The sequence below is a fragment of the Pelodiscus sinensis genome, chromosome 7 (assembly GCF_049634645.1).
Source record: "Pelodiscus sinensis isolate JC-2024 chromosome 7, ASM4963464v1, whole genome shotgun sequence".
Lineage (NCBI taxonomy): Eukaryota > Metazoa > Chordata > Testudines > Trionychidae > Pelodiscus > Pelodiscus sinensis.
This window is the reverse complement of record NC_134717.1, coordinates 27,752,253-27,772,622: the sequence shown is the minus strand read 5'-3', so window position 1 is coordinate 27,772,622 and position 20,370 is coordinate 27,752,253. Positions and strand designations below refer to the sequence as shown.

Genomic DNA, 20,370 nt, shown 5'->3' with positions numbered 1-20,370 from the left:
GTTTTTGCTGCGAATGCGTGGCTTGTATACCATGCAAAGCCATGCTTGCAGGGATCTCATGTAGAGACAGGAGTGTGGCATTATGAATGTTGCCGTGGCCATATTGTCTAGAACTTGCAGACTGTGTCTGGATGTTATTTCAATGGCGCAGGACAGCCCAGTAATCAGTTGGTTTATTGCTGCAACCCTGTGTTCTGGTAGGGAGGCTATGGCCCTTGTGCAGTCTAGCTATGTTCCTATGAATTCTAGATTTGAGTAGGTGTCAGAGTACACTTGGGTATTGTTTACCTGGAGTCCAACGTTGTTGAACAACTCTCTGGTGGTATTGACTGCCTGCGCTTTATGCCTCTGTGTGGTGTTCGTTACTAAGCAATTGTGCAAATAAGGGAAAATAATGATGTCCATTTTTCATAGGAGTGCGGTTACAACTGCCAAGACCTTTGAAAATACTCATGGGGCTGCTGACAGTCCAAAAGGCAGTATTCTGTACTGGAAATGTTTGTCTTACGTTGAAACTCAAAAATCATCTGTGGGCTGGGCGGATTGATCCTTCCTGGAGGTCAAGTGTTGACAACCATGCTCCTTTTTCCAAGGTAGGGATAATTGTGGCGAGTGAGACTATCTTGAACCATTGGTATTTTACAAAGCAGTTGAATCTCTGCAGGTCCAATATGGGTCTCCATCCTCCTGATTTCTTTGTGGGGAGGAAATAATGAGCGGCATAGAATCCCTTGCCCCTGTGCTCTTGTGGTACCTCTTCTATGGCATAAGTAGATGTTGTGCTTCTTGTAGGAGCAGCATCTCGTGAGAGGGATCTCTGAATAGGGACAGGCAAACGGGTGGTGGGGGGGATAAATGAAATAAGGATACAATAACCAGTTCTTAAGATCTCCAGCACCCACCTGTCGGTGGTGATGGTATGCCAAGCCGGATAATACGCAGCTAGTTTACTGTCAAATGTTTGAAGGGCTCGAATTGCGGCCTTGGAAACATCAGGGTTGTCTGGTCCTCGATCAAGTCTTCAAAGTGTTTGACAAGATGTCAATGGCTGTTAAGCTGCGGACTGCTTAGAAGGTTGTCTGCGCCTATTTTGATGGAGTCTGATTGCTGTCAGTGAGTTGATGTTGGATTAAAGGATGTGAATCTATACCTTTGTGTAAAAGGTCTGCCTTGTTTTCTCTTTGTAACAGGTGCATGGATACCCAAGATTCTTAATGTTGCTCGTGAATCCTTGAGGGTGTGTAAGGATGCATTTGTGGATTCGGCGAAGAGTTTAATGCTGTCAAAGGGCAAGTCCTTCACCACTGACTACACTTCCCTTGGGAATCCTGATAGTTGGGAGCCAGGAATCTAGTCTCATGACTACTGCAGAAGCTAGGGATCTGGCTGCTGTATCAGCAGCATCTAGTGCGGCTTGTAGAATTAGTGCTCCTTCCTGTAAGCTGGATTTGAATTGATCTCTTTTGTTGTCTGGGAGGGAATCAATAAAATTTGCTGACTGATCAAGTGAGATGTGTGTACTTTGCTAGTAGTGCTGTGTAATTGGCTACTTGGAGTTGTAGGCTTGCTGATGAATATGCCTTTTTGCCCATTGTGTCCAACCTCTTCCAGTCTCTGTCAGAGGGAGCATTTTGAGTAGATTGTTGTTTACCCCTGTGGTTAACTGCATCCATCACTAACAAGTTTGGAGGTGGATGGAAGAAAAGAAATTCTGCTCCTTTTGGAGCAACAAAGTACTTTCGATCTGACCTCTTCTCGGTTGGTGATATTGTGGCCGGCGTTTGCCAAATGTTTTTAGCTGGGTCCACAAGGGCCTCATTCACTAGAAGCACTAGTTTCATACTTGGAGAGCTTTGCAGTATGTTTGCGAGTTTGTAGTGTGTTTCTGACATAGAAGAGTGGGCTATCTTGAGTGAGTTGGCAATCCGCTTGAACAGTTCTTGGAATGCCCTGAAGTCATATCCTGTTGTAGATGGTGGAGGCATAATTGTATCAGTGATGGAAACTGATGCCACATTCATAGAGGGAGAACTGGGTGTGTAATTGTCACACACAATATCCTCATTTACACCTGCCGTATCTGAGCTCTCTCTGCCTGGGGAGCTCTCTATTGTGATGTCTGGTTTCCGTGCTGGTACGGATGGCTGTGGTATCTGCATCTGTTGCATTTGTTGTGTTCTATATAGCGCCCGTGGATCCCAATATGGCCAATCTGGTGGGATAGGAGATGGAAGCCATTGCTGCGGTTGCCACTGTCGGTTAGGCTTGGGTGAGGAGTATCATGTTGTCATGTACTTCTTCATCCTCACTGAATACCAGCAGTATGGATGTGGCATGCGGAGTAGCACACTCAGACTGCTCATACTGGCACTCTGCACACGCTGCTGGCCATAGGCATGGCTAATGCAAATCTCCAACCGGCAAGCAGCGATGCTAACGCACCTAAGGTGGAGCACCCACGGGGACCCTCAAAGAAGAATGCTAAAACATTATCTCTAGGCATACACCACACAAATTTATTTTAAATGTAACAAAAATGCCCATATGAGTTAGACCAATGGTTCATCTAGTCCAGTATCCTGTCTTCCGACAGTGGCCAACGCCAGATGCCCCAGAGGGACAGAACACAACAAGTAATCATCATGTGATCCCTGCCGTGTCATGCATTTCCACACAAATGATTCCTACCCATCCTGGCTAAAAGCCATTGATGGACCTAACCTCCATGAATCTATCTAGCTCTTTTCTGAACCATGTTCAAGTCCTAGTCTTCATGAAATCCTCTAGCAAAGAGTTCCACAGGTTGACAGAATAATTTCCTTTTGTTTGTTTTAAACCTGCCTATTAACTTCATTTGGTGAACCCTAGTTCTTGTAATATGGGAACAAGTACATAACTTTCCCTTATTCACGTTTTCCACACCAGTCATGATTTTATAGACGTCTATCATATCCCCCCTTTACTCTGCTCTTTTCTAAGCTGATTGACGTTCAGAATCATGTAGGCTAGGTCTGTTATAGTTTTGGTCCTCACGTCATCCTCTGGCAACAAGTTTCACGGGATGATTATATTGTGTGAAGTATTTCTTTATATTTGTTTTAAACCTGCTGCCTATTGATTTCATTGTGTGATCCCTGGCTTACCCTTTCATAGAACAGGTAACATTCATTTTCTCCATACCATTCATGATTCTATAGACTTCTATCATATGCCTCATTAGCTCATTTTAAACTGATTTCACATCATGTGTTCATTTCTAAGATTTTTGCATTGTGTCTTTATCAACTATATTAAGTTGCATAGCCATCAATTAATAAAGAAGCCATCCCCAGCTAGGCAATGTAAACATCATTCATGATGTAAACACATCCATTTCTGGTAAGTAGAAAAACTAAATGTACACTCAAATTAAAAGTTTCTATGAAGATAAGGATTTAAGAATAGCCAGATTGAGTGGACACTGAGCCAGCTTACTTTGCACACACATAAGATTCAGTATATTAGACCAAAGGAAGGTTAGCTTACAAATGTTTAATTTTTACTATAAACACTGCATTTTTGCACAGTCTAAGATTTGTTTTCATTTCTTACCTGTGGAAATTTCTTACCTGTGGAAATTCTTCAATAGGAAAAATGTGGCTTATGGGTAAAAGCAGTGCACTGTAAATAGCATTAAAGTTGTGTTCCAATGCATCTCCCTGATTTACTTCACTCGTCTAAATAAACCACAAAACAACAATTTATTAGATAAGCAACCTGCCAGGCACAAAGAATAGCCAGTTTATATTTGGAATTCAAGCTTTTTTAAATACAGATTTTACAAATCAAGACAAAGAGTCATTTCCATTTTTAATATGAATTAAATCTTTAGTTACTAGCCCACAGTGTTTGCTAGACAATTAAAAAACAAAACAACAACAACAGACACTCAATTCTCACTGTTGAGAGAAAAATGCAAGAGTAAAGGCAATCTATTTTATAAGATTCCAGGAATCACTGTGAAGCAATAGAAACTGATACAAGTATTGTTGGCTAGGGATATTAGCGACTAGTCAACTATCCGATAAGCAAATACTTATCAGATAGTCAAGCAGCAACTTCGACTAGTCCCTCCGCCCCCTAGCTATCTCTAACAGAGAGAGGGCAGCAAGGAGGGGGGAGCAGGAATTGGTGCTGGGGGGGAACTGGCTTTAAGCCGTTTTCCCCAGCAACGTCTCCACAGGGGGCAGGGAAGGCAGAGGCACAGCAGCGAAATGGTATGAGGGGACTGTTTCAGTCCATGCTCACATTGTTCCCACAGTGGGTACTTCTGTTTTTTAAATGTACAAGAGCCTTCTCTGAGGCCCCTTCCCTCTCCCCCCTCCACCCCTTCCATTGCCTCTGAGAAAGGGGGGGGGAGCAAAGAGGGAGGGAGCCAGGAGCCAGTGCTGAGGAAGCCGACTTAAAAGCCTGTTTCCCCCCCCCCCCCCAGCACCGTCTCTGCTGTGCCGCCTGTCCCACTCTGCTACATCTTTCAGGAGGAAGGCGGGAGGGGGGGAAATAGGGGACACTGCTGCAAAGCAGCCCGTTAGCGCTGATCACTGTGACTCTGCATTTTAAATGTAGCAAGAGCCCAGCAGCTCTTCCTACATTTAAAATGCAGAGCTGCAACGCGGGAGGCTCTGGAGCCTGCACGAGCCATGACTGCTCATTCCTAGCTGGAATCAGCTCCTGGGAGCTACCCCCGCTGTGGGTCTGCACAGCGGCACTTCGTGACTAATCGTATACTCAATACAAACTGTATCAACTATATGATTAGCCAGATAATCACATTAACATCCTTATTGCTGATAGCTATTTTTGTTCACAGTATTACCAGGTTGAATCAGAAGTGCGATCTGTAGTTTGTTACGATCCAATTGTTAAATTTGCAGCCTTTTTTATTTAAAAAAAAAAAAAAAAAAAGAAGCCTTTAGAAATTATACCCATGAGACAACATGGACTTTTAGCTACCCGTGAAAAACCAAAGTTTATGAAAAATGAATGTATACATTTATTTCAACTGCAATAAACCAGAGATTTTATTAAGTATTTAAAAAGTCACTTAAATCCAAAGTATTCATAATTTTAAGGTTGGTGGCGGGGGGGGGGATGATCTAATTGTAGTTCCTACGTAATAGCCAGTGATCCCTGAATCTCTTACCCATGCTTGTGTAGATAGTTTAGAAAGACATTCAGTTGCCATTTAAAGTCTTCATAAGATATATTCTCCATCTCATAAGAATGACCAATGGTTCATATAGCTCAACAGTGACCAATGCCAAGTGCTTCAGAGGAAATGAATTCAACAAGTAATCATCAAATGATCCATCCCTTGTTTGCCCATTTCCAGCTTCTGGTAAACAGAGACTAGAGATACCAATCCCTGCCCATCCTGGCTAATAGCCATCTCATCCAGGAATAAGCTGGTTCAATAGTTAATTACCCTCACTGTTAAGAAATTACATCTTCTGTCTAGTATAAATATATTTAACTTCAGATGCTCACTATTGAATTTTGTTATATTCATGTCTGGAAAAAGAGCACTATTAAGAAGTGCTTTATGTAGGCACATATATAAACTGGTCAAATCACCTTTTTATCATCTTTTGACTAAAAGTAAGTAGACTGAGTATCTTGCTATCAGGACCTCAAATCATTCTTGTAGCTCTTCTCAAAATCCTTCCCACTTTGTCAACACCCTTATTGAAATGTGCAAATTTTTACTGAAATGCAGTATCCAGTGCTAATCTCACTAATGCCAACTTGAGGAAAAATAGCATGTCTCCAGTTCTCATTGTCATTCTCCTGCTTATACCTACAAAAATACACCAGCTGTCTTAGCAACAACCTTGAATTGGGCAATCATTTGTAATGGGCTTGACAGGGACCCACCCCATATGCTTTTCAAAGTTACTATTATGTAGAATGTAGTCTCCCAAAATACCAGCAATGATTTTTGATTACAGAGTCTTAAAGGGACCAATCAAATTAGAGTAGAAAATGCCGCAACACAAATTAAATATAAAAAATGTCTTGTTCCATCTACTTCATGTGCAACTATACCTTAAAGAGTGACTAAATAACATTGTATTTCAGTGACCCTACATAAAAGAATTTCACAAAAGGTCAGTTTACATAACAAAACATTAATCTGGACTCTCCCTCTCAAATCATCAACAGCCACAAAAATTCTCCAGGGCAAGTTACGTTCTTCCTCATAACTGTACTACTGCACTGAAGCTAATAAAGGCATTTAAGAATAGAGCTCTGTGTCTAACATGGAGGTTGCAGAAGTCACAGATTGAGACTGTGCGTGACCTCTGACTTGTGCAGGTGCCAATACAGCTGATCCCACGGCTGCTTAAGGAGCAGGCTCCACGTTCAGCTGCTCAGGTGGCCCCCTGTGACAGCCACACCAGCTGCTGCTTTAATGGCTCCCAGCAGTGGTCCTCTGGCGGCTCATAAGAGCCACTCTGGTCTGCAGCAGCCATCCCAAAGTGACCAGGATAATGGTTCCTGTTCCCACACTGTGTGATCTCCCACCCTACCAAAGATTTAGACATACTGATATTTTTCAGAATATATATTTTAAAATCTAGTTTTAGATAGCCTTCCATTGTTGATTAACTACAAATTATAATAATTTACTCTCTCTCGTAAAAAGATGAATACTTGCACTTTTTTAACTAAGAATGTAAAACAGTGTTGGGCAATCTATGGCCCGCTGTGGCTCCACTTGTGTCACACTGACCTATCTGCTCCCTGCAGTGGATTTGTGGCATTCCAGTTCTGGGAGGGAGGAGTGGAGACAGAATGTAAATTAGGTGATTTATGCACTTTGAAAGAGCTGGGAGGGAGGGGGGAGACATAGGAAGTGCAGGGCCCTAGTGTGCAAGAGGAGTGTGGAGGAGGGGTCAGACAGGGAAGCCACAAGGCAACAGGTGGAGCCCCAGATTGCTGCCATCTACTCAGGTGAAGGAGAGTCACTCATGTGAGTCATTCTGGGTTGCTCATCACTGGTGTAAAATCTTTGAATAGGTGAATGGTAATTATTTTTATGGCTTTGGATTTTTTCAGGAGCCATGAATTTACCAATGTCAAAATATGGTACTTATTACCTTTATGTTATCATATTCTCATTGCTGATAAGCCAATCACACACAAAAAAGTTTATATTTGGTATAATACTATACCTGGTTAATCCATTCAGTCAATGGGTTAACTACAATACTCCACATTCTCCAAAGATGTTCTTTATTTTCCACCTGCTTGGTACACTGATTAATAATGCAGAACACAGACTCACTGAAAGCCAGAGGAGATGTTGGACCAGACAACACACAACCCACCAGGACTTCCAAATTTAGGAAGAACCTAAAAATGAAAGTTTAAGAAATTAGATAAGCAATTATGAGAAGTAATATTTAAAATTAACAGGAAAAGCCTCTAAAGTCAGCATACTGAGGTACAGCAAAACAGGGCAAGTTTGGTAATGAAAACAAACATTCTCAAATACTTCCAGAATAAGATTACCTACCTCTCCTCAGTTACACACCATTCCAACAGATTATTACGGAAAGGTAGTTGAATTAAGAATAAAGCTGGTGTACCCTTGAAAGAAAAAAAAAAAAATCAGCCTTTTGAACTGTATTTTCATTAATCAAGTGTTTATTTCACAGTCAGAATGGTGTATAGAGTTCTGTATTTTTAGTTCAAGATCAAGGGAATGCAATATATAGGAGCTATAGTATATAAATTTAATTCCATGGGCCAGGAATTTATTCAGAATCAACTTAAATCCTGAACTTGAAGTTTGTGGATGGAAAGATGAGAAATCTGAATAAAATTATTCAAATACCCTTACCAATTGCAAAATGCCGCCATAAACTGCTAGACTCATGGCAGATTTTGCATTTGCGAAATTATTAAAAATACTATAGCAACTTAAACCCCCAAAACAGATTAAATCTTTTCAAAAAATTAACTTGGTACAAAAATTACACAGACATGGGGACAAATATACTCTCCTCCACCTAAATGTACTTTTCTTTTATTCCTTTTGAGAAACGTATGCTCTCGAAAGCATCCACAATGTTAAAGAAGTTTGTCAGTAGATGCTGTTACTGAGGCATCTAACAGAAAGTGAACCATAATTACTTTAGTCCACTGTAACTCATACCACACGTGAGGCACATCACCATGTTTTCTACAAATTTAAATTAACCATAGCATTGAAACCATGAGTTTAATGTTCTACTAATAGTACTACTGATGCACTGAAGACACTTATTCAAAGCAGCACTATGGAAGAGGGCAAATCTTCCAAGTGGCTACCCAACTACATTCTTCACCTTCTGGCCCTGGAAGAAAGATCCTCAATTCCAGGCAGTCTTTGTGGGGACTGGACGACAAATGAAAAGCTATAACCAAGATGCTGGATGAAGGATAGCAATGAGGGAGGAGAAATGTGTTGACCGATAGATGACTTATTTTGAAGGTGTTTGGGACCCTTTTACTGATCAGTATTCCTTGCAGGTCATCACAAAGTTACTTGGGGATCTCAAAGACTGGCAAGAAAGGGGATGTCCCATACTTTGTGTCAAGCTACAGAACGTTGGGCAGAAATGCCTGATTGCTCCATACAGTCCATCACCATATCAGTGATGATTCATCCATGGCTCATAAGGCAATTTTGAAGGTAAAAATGTTATTTTTATCTGAAATGCATTATATAATACTGAATGATAAGCAGCATCAGAAAAAACTCCTAGGAGGGCAGGACATTAACAACATGGTCTTTAGTAGTGCACCAACAACAGAATTTGGCCTCAGCCAAGATTTAGCAAGTACTACTTGTTAGCCAACATACATTAAAAATGTATTACTTATGCCACATTGGGTAGGAAGTGCACAGTGTGAATATTGCGTGTATGAATGTTGGGCAGTTATGCCAGCAGAATGCACTGTTTTGCTCAAAAAGCTAATCAACCTTGTTCACTGGTATATGCCACAATAACTTCATCATTTGGCTTAAGTGGCTAATAAATTGTCAAAGGCAACATGCATTAATGTCCTGCCCTGGTACAGGCAGGTGAAGTATCTTTGAAGACTAGTATTGGGAATGCTAACATCTAGGGCCTTACCAAATTCACAGCCACGTGAAGCACTCTACAGACTGAGAAATCTGGTGTTCTCCAGTGAAATCTGATTGTGTGTGCTTTTACTCTAAACTACACAGATCTCAAAGGAGAGACCAATATTTCTCAAATTGGGGGTCCTTTCCCAAAGAAAGTTGCAGGGGATCACAAGGTTATTTTAGGAATGTCACAATATTGCTACCCTTAGTTCTCCAGTCTTCACAGCAGGACAACTGAAGAGTGGTGGTTGTAATGTTGACTGGGTTCTCAGGTCTGAAGGCAGCATCTCACCAGCACCAGTGCAGAAGTAAAGGTGGCAATGCCATACCTATATTGCCCTTGCTTCTGTACTGCTGCTTTCAGCACTGGACACCCAGAGAGTGGCAGCTACTCAATGAGGGTACATTTACACAGCAAGGCCAAGGTCGAATCAAGCTACACAATTTCAGCTACGTCGATTTCGTAGCTAAAGTCGAAATAACTTGGCTTTAGGCGCTGTCTACACAGCAAGAAGTCAAGGAAAAACATTCTTCCTTCAACTTCCCTTACTCCTCGTAAAATGAGAGTTACAGGAGTCTGAGTAAGAAGTCCTCCAGCTCGACATTATTTCAAAATTACACTACAAGCATTTGATGCGCTCTTGTTATTTCGGAATAAGATCTGTTATTCCAAAATAACACTGCAATGTAGAGGTACCCTAAGGTCCCAGCTCTGTAGGCAGCAGTGTAGAAATAGGAGTAGCAATACCATATCATGCTATCCTTACCTTGTGCTTCCGCTCGTAGTAGCTCTGCCTTCAGAGCTAGACTCCCAGCCAGCAGCCACTGTTATCCAGCTGCTCAGGCCTGAAGGCAGTGCTGCCAACAGCATCACAGAAATAAGTGTAGAAGTACTACAACCCCTCCTCCCCCACCACCACAATAGCCTTGCGACCCTCTCAACTTCTTTTTGGGTCAGGAACCCCTACAATTATAATACCATGACATTTAAATATCTTTAAATGTAAAAATTTAAATATCTGAAATCATGAAATTTACCATTTTTAAAATCCTATGACTATGAAATTGACCCAAATGGACCATGAATTTGGTAGGACCCTACTAATAACCAAAACAAAAATAAGAAAGTTTCAGAACAAACTAACAAAATTGGGCTGGAACTTAGCTGACTATGAAGTGGTTTCTAATTAGCAAGCAACTGTCCTATAGCCTCATGGTTTAGTGCCTCTTCTGGGAGCAAGCCTGTATATAAGGTGACTGAACAGCACTGTGAGCAACTGCTTTCCAGGACTGGTATCACATTAACTCTTTCCATTCCTGATGTGCACTGTTATTGACTTAAGAATATATTAGCTAAGTTTGGTTATTTTGTCTCGAACATTTTTCATGACAAACCACACATGTAGTCAATAAATTGGCTAGACTATTAATCAACCTACTGCTCCACCTACAAAATGTATCAAAAGTTTATATTAAACAGACTATGTAGTCTTCTTGGGTACTGTATATGATCCTTGCAATAAATAGTGTACTTAGCAATACAGGTTACACCTCCCTAATCTGGGACTCTTTCATCCAGCAACATCTGTGGTCCAGAAGGACCATGAAAGTTGCTGAATGAGAGCACCTCGGGGCAGGAGGGCCAGTAGCTGAGAGCCCCACGAAAGACGAAGATGATGGTAGTGGGACTAGAGCCTCAGCAACCCAGAAGCAGTAGCAGGGCCATGGTAGCAGGGCAGGGGCAACTCGTCCTTGCTGGCCTGGCAGCAGGGTCATGCCATGGCAGTGGTGCCAGGGCTGCTTGCTGCCATGCTGGCAGTGTAGCTGGAACAGCAGTTGTGGCACAGGAGCTGGGGCAGCTGTGTTGCCCAGCCGGCAGTGGGGCCAAAGAAGCTGGTGGCAGGGAGGGGTAGCAGGCTGAGGGGGCTGGTGGCAGGGAACCTTCCCTGGTGAGCAATCCCAGATGAGGGAATTTGCCACAAGTATGAGACATTGCTAACCCCTTTTCAATCTCATTTATTGATATATCATTACACTGTCTGCAACCAATACATGCTAAGCTTGTTCCAGATGTTCTAAAATAAAAATACCAATAAAACATTCACCAAATATGGATCTTTTATCTTATGTAGTGTACCATGAATATGCATTTTACTTCAATTCCTTTTCCCTTAAGTACAAATACTAATAACATTTTTAAAAAATAGGTACTATAACCTAATTCAGGAACACCCATGGTATGGACCCTGGAGGCCCAAGTGGCTCTGAATGTCCCTGCTTCTCCCTGTCATCCCCAGCTGGGGGAGTGGCAGCACAGCAACACACTCAGCCAGAAAGTGGCGGAAAACGCGAAGAACCAGGTAAGCACCCTACATGCATCCCCATGACTCCTTCCTTGGTCCAGAAAAATCTTTAAACCAGCACAGTTTCCCAGGGTTGCTGGATTCAAGAGTTTCAAGTATATAACTAAGCTTTTACTTACATTTAAAAGATCCATGTCAGCAACCTGGTATGCTGGTGATCCCAATACTTTTGAAGGTAATTCTTTAATTGTAATTTCTAAAAGGGACTGAGGAAAGAAAGCAAACAAGGAAACAGGCAAGTATTAAATATGTATAAATGTTTACTTCTATGCAAGAGGACCAGATATTAACAGTTGGCTTGAAGTTTTCTGCAGTGGCAGAAAGAAAGCAGCCTTACAAAACAACTGCTCTCTGAAGTAATGATAACTTAGGAAGAAAAGGGATACAAATGATTCACACAATGGAACTGATGCTGACCTTTGATAGATTAACCCAAAGAATTTAGTAATTTTTAATAAAAGAATTTAAAGACTTGTCAGATCTTTAGAACCACAGGTTTTGATCAATCCCTTGCTGATATCAGAAGCTAGAAGATTTCAAATATATGGTAGCTACTTAACATCACATAAGAAATTACAAGTTTAATAACAATTAAAAAAAAACTTACCAAAGTTTTCTGAGCAGGAAGTGCATCTGAGGTAACTATGTTTTTTAAGGCTTGTAATAATACAGTTAACATTTCTGAACCTTGCCTTTCTTTCTTATTGCCTTTAAAAAAAAAAAAAGGTAAGAAGCATGTTCAAGCCAAACAACGCTACAAGAGTCTGCAACACAGTGTACTGATTAGTTTGATCATTATTAGAAAATTATTTTTACTGCAACCAAATGAATCTTAAGACAAGGACATATTTTGAAAAAAGTCAATACATAACATGCGTCTTGTGTCAAATTTTAAAGTTCCACTCTGCTATTACAAAGCTATGCCAATGAACTGCCCAGGGGCACATATACAAAAATATTCTAATTATGTATAAAGTATGTTACATACTTTACTAAATAACTAAGGGGCTGCGCCCACTGCTTCTTACGCTTGCCAACCACCACTCTGTCTGCCGCAGCCAGATCATGGCCTTTCCTCATACCCGTGCCACAGCAAAACGGGGGCCGCCACCACCCTTTTCTGTGGCCAGATGGGGACTGGACCATGGGACCTGACCTTGATTTAAATCACTTAATCCTGTTTCAGAAAAATGTAATAAGACTAACATAAAAAGAACAATGTGGAAAACAAACTGAGAGGTGACATTCAGCAATAAGGCCACATGGAGATGATGTGGGTAAGCTCACGTTTTGATGTTTTCAATTTTTAATATGACATGATCCTTTTAGTGCATACCTTCACTATGGGGTTACGCTGCATAACCCTTACTCATGATGGTGAAGGGTATTGCAGAAGTGGAACAGTTTAACCCAATGGTGGACAGCTTGTGGCCCACTGGAGTTCTATGAGGCCCTTGAGTCATTTTGTTTATCATTGCCCATGCGCAGGGTTGCTAAGATTCTGGTTTTCATGGGTGTAATTTTCCTTCTATTGGTATCACATGCACTTAAAGCAAAGGCAGGTGAAGTGAGGTGCATGCAGATTGCATACAACACTATGAGAACCACGGGCTCCCTCTGAATCTAACCAAAGTGCTGCTATCGTTCAAATGGAACACCCTGCAAACTCTAGGTACTTAAGCGCAGTTAAGTAAAACTACTGTGTCCCAAGATACTGTCTTGGATAAGACAATCTTGTGGCCCACTGGTTGTCCCTCATGGATTAAACCTCTTTTGCATATATAGCACGCACGCACTACATAAAAATAAATTGCTTCTTTTGTCATAGAAATAGTGAATTTTTAAAAAAGATTTTACTGAATAGCCAAACACTTTCAGGAGCATACCCAAAAAAATTCCTTGTATTTTAGTTATAATAGATATGAAATAAACATGGCTACCTGATTCAATAGCTGCTTTCACAAAACCAGTCATATCCTTCCATATAATATTTAGCATGACATCTGCAAAACAAAAATGGAAATTTCCATTCATAGAAGTCAGTTAAGAATATTGAGCAAATAAAATAGCAATGCACATAGAAAACAGTTGTAAAGTTATCAACTTTGAAACAAATTTTAAATTTAATGCTACAAATCATACATGAAAAAGGCAAACTCAAAACTGGATATGTTGATAAAATTAAAAAGTAGGGAAAAGAGGATTTTTAATAAAAGTAATAATTAAATTATTAAAATAGCATTTTTTTTTATCTCCCTTCATCTGAATATTACTACACAAAACAAAAAGGTTATCTGTTCATGAGACTTTTACCTGGAACTTCTTTTCCAACTGCAATGAAGCCTTCCTGAACTGCATTTATGAGTGTGCTGGCATGCTTACAAAAAAAAGATGGGCTACTGATCAATGGATATTGGAGAGGCTCTAGAGAAAACAGAAAACAAGTCCCATAAATTTGACATACTTCATGAGGATTGGGTTTTTTTTGGGGTTTTACAGCATTTTCGATATATAACCTAAAGGAAAAATCAAGTACAGTGTGGTCTTTAAGTGTTCTATATTAACATATGATTAAAAGAGATCCTAATATTAAGCAAAAAATTAGGATCTGGAATTATTTTAAGTATCTTATCTATTAAAGATAGATAGATAGATAGATGTAAAAATGTTTAAGTAAAATATGTCAATATACAAAGTAATCATTTCAAACTATACTTTTTTTTAAAATCAAAAGAGCTCTGAAAAGAGTAGTGCAAATACCTAGACTAAGCACAAGTTTGTTTTGCTTAGAAAAAGACAAAACTTCTGGCCCCATTAGGAAGTGAAGCAGCATTTCAATTCCCAAAAGTTGAATCGAGGGGATCAGTATGATTCCTGATACACTAGAATTCAAGTTTATCCGTGGAGTGGCCGGACTTCCATATGGGTAGGAACCTAAAGAGAAGAACACCACAATTCTTGTGACTATATCACAACTACATTCAAATGAAGTGTTTTTAAGTGAAAAAGAAAACAGATCTAGGGATGTTAGATACCACTTATTTTAGTAATTGTGTAGCCATAAGTTTTTTTTTTTTATCAGTTACATGGTTTCTCAAATGCTCCCAGAGGGCAGGGGCTAGCAACCAGTGCACTTCTGGTCCCTCTCCCAGGGAGCCCCCTGCAATCCTACATATCAGAGGCAGCAGCGTGGGATAGCAGAGGGAGCCAGCCCACAAGGGGAGCCTTCTCTTGGCTCCTCATGGCTCTCCAGAAGCTGCAACATGTCCCTGCTGTTCCTAAGAGGAGGAGGAAGAGCTGAGGGTACCACTGCAGCACTACCCCCACACACTGGTTCCAGAGCTCCCACTGGCCAGGAACTGTGGCCAATGGGAGCAGTGCCTGCAGGCAGAGACAACATGCAGAGCTGTTGAACAGTGTCTCCATCTAGGAGTGGCAGAGATATGTTTTCGTTTGCAGGGAGCTGCCTGAGATCAGCGCTGCCCAGATACGACACTCCGAAACAAATCCCACATCCCAGTCCCAGCCCAGACGCCCCATTCTGCAGCTCAAACCCCTCATCCCTGGCCTCACCCCAAGGTTGGACCCCCAGCTAAAACTCTCACCTCCTCCCACACTTATTCTGGTTAAATCTTAGTTGAGGCATATGAATGTGGAAAATAAATATATTGTTCGCTATTTCTCCTCACTAGTGATATACCATTAACACAAGTTTATTTTAAAGTTAGCGCCAGTATTTTATTTATATTTGGCAGCAAGGCTTATTTTGTACCTGATTTTTGTGCAGACGTTGCTGTGGCTAAACTCTGATTGGCTGCTGCACGAGAGGGTGTTCCTTGAAGTATAACAGAAGAATCTAGACTTAAAGTGCTTTGGATTAACGGAACACAAACCTGTAAAGACACCAAATCGCAATGATAACATGTATGACACACACGAAAAGGAATGAAAGAGTACACTGTCTGAAATCTGCATCCCACTGGTATCTTTAGAGAAAGTGGAATCATACAAAGATTACTAAATTGCTCTGTAAGCTACTTGTTTTACAATTTTCTGAATATATATATATATATATATATATATATATATATATATATATATACACACACACATACACACATATATACACACACACACACACACACACACGAATCAGACATTAAAGCACCAATTTCACTATTCTGAAACATAACATTCTTTACCTACTGTTACACACAACACTGAATTACTATAATTGAAGAGATATAAAAATTGGCCTTTTTCTTGTTCGTGTGACTCATTCTAGTCAGTTGTATTTGATGAGTCTACAGAAAAAAATAGGTGGCTGTGATTATAAACCCATAAAAAACTAGCAGGAAGACTAAGAGCAAAGATATTATTACATAAAGTTACTATTTACTTGAAATCTATTTGAATTTTAAAAATAGAATGCCCTCTTAAACTTTGAAAAAGAAATCAGTAAATTCAAGGAGGCTAGGTCCATTAACGCCAAGGTGGTCAGGGATATAAACCATGCTCAGGGCAACCTTAATGTCTGACTACCAGAAACTTGGAATGTAAGATATTAGTGAATCACTCCATTACTGCCCTATTCTATACACTCCACTCAAACTCTGGCACAGGCCACTGTTGGAGACAAGATAACCAAATCACTCTGCCACTGAAAGTACGGCAGCTCTTGCACTCACAAGTCAACTGAGAACATCACAAAGTTCAAGGTAACTACTTCTTCCTGCTAAGAATACTACTTTATAAATAGTCTTCCATATACTACATGTATTTACTAGTTGTCCACTAAATGCCTCTTCGTTCATCCTGAGCAAGGACAACAAATGTATCTGATCTACCTTTGCTACATCATTAATTTTTTTTATCCCATTACGTTTTTCAAGCTAAGAAATCACTTTTTTTTCCAAATCTATAAAGGCAGTATGATGAGAGCATACTAAAAGAGAGCTGATTTATATAGTGAAAATGCTAATGTTTATTCCTTATAGAAAGTGTATTTTGTCTGACTACTGCTATGTACTGAGTAGAGGATTTAACTGAGTCACAATGACATCCAGGTCATTCCCGAGACAGTAAATTTGGACTTCCATGGGTACAATTAGTAAAAAAAAAAATTTTTTTTTTTTACTGACCTAACAGCTTAAATTTTTGAAATCACATTAGGTTTGGTGCCTGCAAAAGTGATAGTATCCTTTTAATAATTGTTGTGTGTCTAAAAATTACAGAAGTTCAAATAAACAGCTACAGAAAAAATACAAAGCAAGTTTCAGTTTTACATGAACAGAATACAAGCTCAACCACTATGCTAAAATCATATGCATTTGTTACCTGTTCAAAGTTGGCAGGTAGTTGAGGTCCAAGCCTCACTAGCAAATACCACCAGACTTCCAATTTCGTCAGTGCCAAAGCCTCTGTTCTCACATGGATAGAGCTCAATGGCTGCATTAGCAATTTTAGCCTTTTTGCACTGCACAATATATCTTGAGGAACAAAAATAACATTTTAAAAGATGCAATACAAAGTGTAAATTTTTTGCAGCACAGTAAAGAGGGAGATTTCTCAACAGTTAGGGGTTTTTTCCTGGCAATTATTCAACAAGAGTCAGTCTTCTCTATCAGTACAGTTTCTAGTACTCAGTCCCATCAATATGGTCAGCAGGAAAAATTTATTTCCTGGTTACACCAGGAGCCTGGCAGAACAAGTACTTCTGAAATTGTTTAGCAGTTAACACCGAAAAAGTAATTTTATTTAAAAAATATAGAGGAACAAAATAGCTTTTCCATACAAATCTTAGAAGAATACAAGCCTAGAAAAACTACTTTTGATAAATGATCCAAATTAGCAGATGTTAAATGGTAGAAACGAAATTAACAATAAGGAATCCCCCTCTTATCTGAATCACAGATTGGCAAGATTGGGTTTCAAGCAATTATAAAATCAAAGAAAGTGGAAAAGGAAAACTCTTGTATCCAAAGAAAGCCTGAAAAATTAGGATTTGACTAATAGGGATAATTTATGCAATTAATGCTTTGGGGGCATTGTTTCCTGAAACGGAATAGGAGAAAAAAAAAATCACTAAGCTTTCAACCAGCTACACTCTACTGAAAAAATTAACCTACTGATCGATAGGAGCCATCTCTTGAGCAAGGGAAAAAAATTCCCAAAGGAGCTGGACCCATATTAAGGAACTTAAGCGAGGAAATGAAAATGATTGCTAACTTTATGCTAATACTCAATTCCTTATTGCTGTTTCCCACCCCTAGCATTCTTTTGCTATTTGGGATTAAACTCCAAGGGTGCATCTAGACTGGCAAGATTTTGCGCAAAAGCAGCCACTTTTGAGTAAAAACTTGCCAGCTGTCTACACTGGCCGCTTGAATTTGCACAAGAGCACTGACTTCGTAATGTAAAAAAATCAGTGCTTCTTGCGCAAATACTTTCACACTCCCACTTGGGGAAAAGATCTCTTGTGCAAGAATACTTGCGCAAGAGGGCCAGTGTAGACAGGGTAGAACTTTTTTGCGCAAAAAAGCCCCAATGGCTAAAATGGCGATCGGGGCTTTCTTGTGCAAAATCGCATCTAGACTGGTCACAGATGCTTTTGCACAAAAGCACTTTTTGCGCAAAAGCATCAGTGCCAATCTAGACACACTTTTGCGGAAATACTTTTAACAGAAAAACTTTTCCGTTAAAAGTATTTCCGCAAAATCATGCCAGTCTAGACATAGCCTAAAACTAAGAGAGTCAGGGCAAGAACCACTAATACCAATATACTTTGAGTGCCATAAAAAACAAACTCTAACTGCTATCTAACATTAACATGTGAAGCCTAAATTTGAAAATGTGAAGCCTAAATGTGTAGCCTTGTTTGTATGTCTAAGAGCCACAGACAATGAGAGTCAATGTGTGCGCCTCAGCCTAAAGGACTGACAGTCATCTGTGTTTCGAGAAGTGATATTTAGTCTCCCTCCATGCTTATGACTTGAGAGAGTTTAAACTTAAGTAAAATGATCATTCTGATCTTGCCTACCTCAAATAAACATTTGGGAGATCTCTACATTACTTCCAGATTTCAAAGATCATACTGCAAACCTAATAACTCCACAATCTCCAAACGGGGGGGGGGGGGGGGCGGGAGGGGGGGAAAGAATCTGTATTCAAAAGAATGATAGGAAGAAGAACAAGGAGGAAGTAAGATTCTCAGGTTCTTGAATATGAATGTCTGCAGCAGACATGTTCCTTGAATCCATTGGTAGTTGAGGAAAGATACATTGTAAAATACTCCTCCCATAGTAACTGGTGATGGAGGAAGATCAGTCATTCCTGTCTGAATCTGTCTCTGGCTTCCATAGTTTATTCCTGTTTAACCTGATCAGCCACTGAGAATATTTTCAGGATGCATGGGGGCTCACAAAGTTTACTCCATCTTCATACATATTTAGACAGACAAAAAGATTTAGTAGTTGTCTATGGAATCTGCCATTTTCTTGAGCTTTTCTCCACATAAGCATCTCATTTCAAGTTTTTCACAAAGCAGAATTGCATGATTGCTTGTCCACTTTCCAAGGGAAGAACCATACGTGCCACCCATCTGTGGTGTTGAAGTTCACATCTCAAAAGGCAAACATGGGAGTCTATGGAAGAGGCAGTCTTTGTTATCAACATAAACAGAGCTCCATGTAAAGTTAATGGCTACTCCCTCAAAGCTATAGGGATTGAAAAGCCAGAGCTCAAGTTTCTAAGAGTGCCTCATTTAGGAAAATTAATCCAGGATTTCACTAAAGAGGCCACTGCAACATTCACCTTGAAACAATCATGCTGACCTCAAAATGTTGGATTTGTTGTTTGATGGTAAAGATTTATAAACCTTACACTGAAAAACTCTACTTTATCACCAGATTTACCAGGCTACTCTCCTCTACCTCTTTAGGTTATTTTATTAGCTCAGATTTGACAATAGATTTAAGCTGCCAAATTCACTACCATGTGTTTGCAACTGATTTTAGAGCAAGGATGGCCAAGATGAGGCCCCGGGGTTGGATCCAGTACATCCAATACTTTGATCCAGCCCCAGATTGCATCTGGCTGCTTTCTATTTATATCCTACTGCCCAGGGCGAGAGCTAATCCCAATGTGGCTCCCACGCTTATCGACTAGTCAATAGAAAATCCATCAACTAATTGATTAAACTAAATTTAACATCCCTCTCTCAGAAAATAGTTATTAATGGTTCAAAGTCATGCTGAAAGGGCATAACAAGCAGGGTTCCATAGGGGTCTGTTTGGGGACCAGTTCTGTTCAGTACCTTCATCAACAATTTAGATGATGGCATAGAAAGTAGGCTTATAAAATTTGCAGCTGATACCAAGCTGGGAGCGGCTGCAGGTGCTTTGGAGGATAGGGTCATAATTAAAAATGATCTGGACAAACTAGAGAAATGGGCTGAGGTAAATAGGATGAAGTTTAATAAGAACAAATGCAAAGTACAACACTTAGGAAGGAACAAACTGTTGCACTTCCTCAGACCTGCTGAGGAACAAACCCGGGCAAAAGGTAGGCTGGAGAAGTATTACTATACTTTCGGGGTTATTTATTGGTACAAATTCTTAAGAGTAAGTTGATACACTGACACACATCCACCCCCCCCCCCCCCCCCCGCACATTCATGCTGGCAGTTTGGAGGCAGGCTGCAAGTGTGGTGTAGATTGCTTTTGATTTTGCAGGTGGCTGGAGTGCTGGCCAGATGTCAGCTTCCCAGAGACTCGACCACGAAGTTCCTTGGGAGATCCCTTTAGATCTGCAGGGGGCTTTACTTCCTCTGGGCCGATCCCAGGTTTCTGC

General features: G+C 40.3%; 1 protein-coding gene across 2 annotated transcripts in view; it reads right to left on the bottom strand.

The window, feature by feature from the left end:
- Positions 1-20,370, bottom strand: part of RIF1 (replication timing regulatory factor 1) — a 67,671-nt gene that overhangs the window by 35,477 nt on the left and 11,824 nt on the right. For both annotated transcript variants that reach the window (XM_075933398.1, XM_075933399.1), the window contains exons 9-18: positions 16,858-17,009; positions 15,293-15,413; positions 14,281-14,454; positions 13,834-13,944; positions 13,461-13,523; positions 12,128-12,228; positions 11,640-11,726; positions 7,559-7,632; positions 7,215-7,395; positions 3,609-3,716 (exon numbers count right to left, since the gene is read on the bottom strand). In XM_075933398.1, coding sequence (XP_075789513.1) covers positions 3,609-3,716; positions 7,215-7,395; positions 7,559-7,632; positions 11,640-11,726; positions 12,128-12,228; positions 13,461-13,523; positions 13,834-13,944; positions 14,281-14,454; positions 15,293-15,413; positions 16,858-17,009 — 1,172 coding nt within the window. The remainder of the gene's footprint in view (positions 1-3,608; positions 3,717-7,214; positions 7,396-7,558; positions 7,633-11,639; positions 11,727-12,127; positions 12,229-13,460; positions 13,524-13,833; positions 13,945-14,280; positions 14,455-15,292; positions 15,414-16,857; positions 17,010-20,370) is intronic.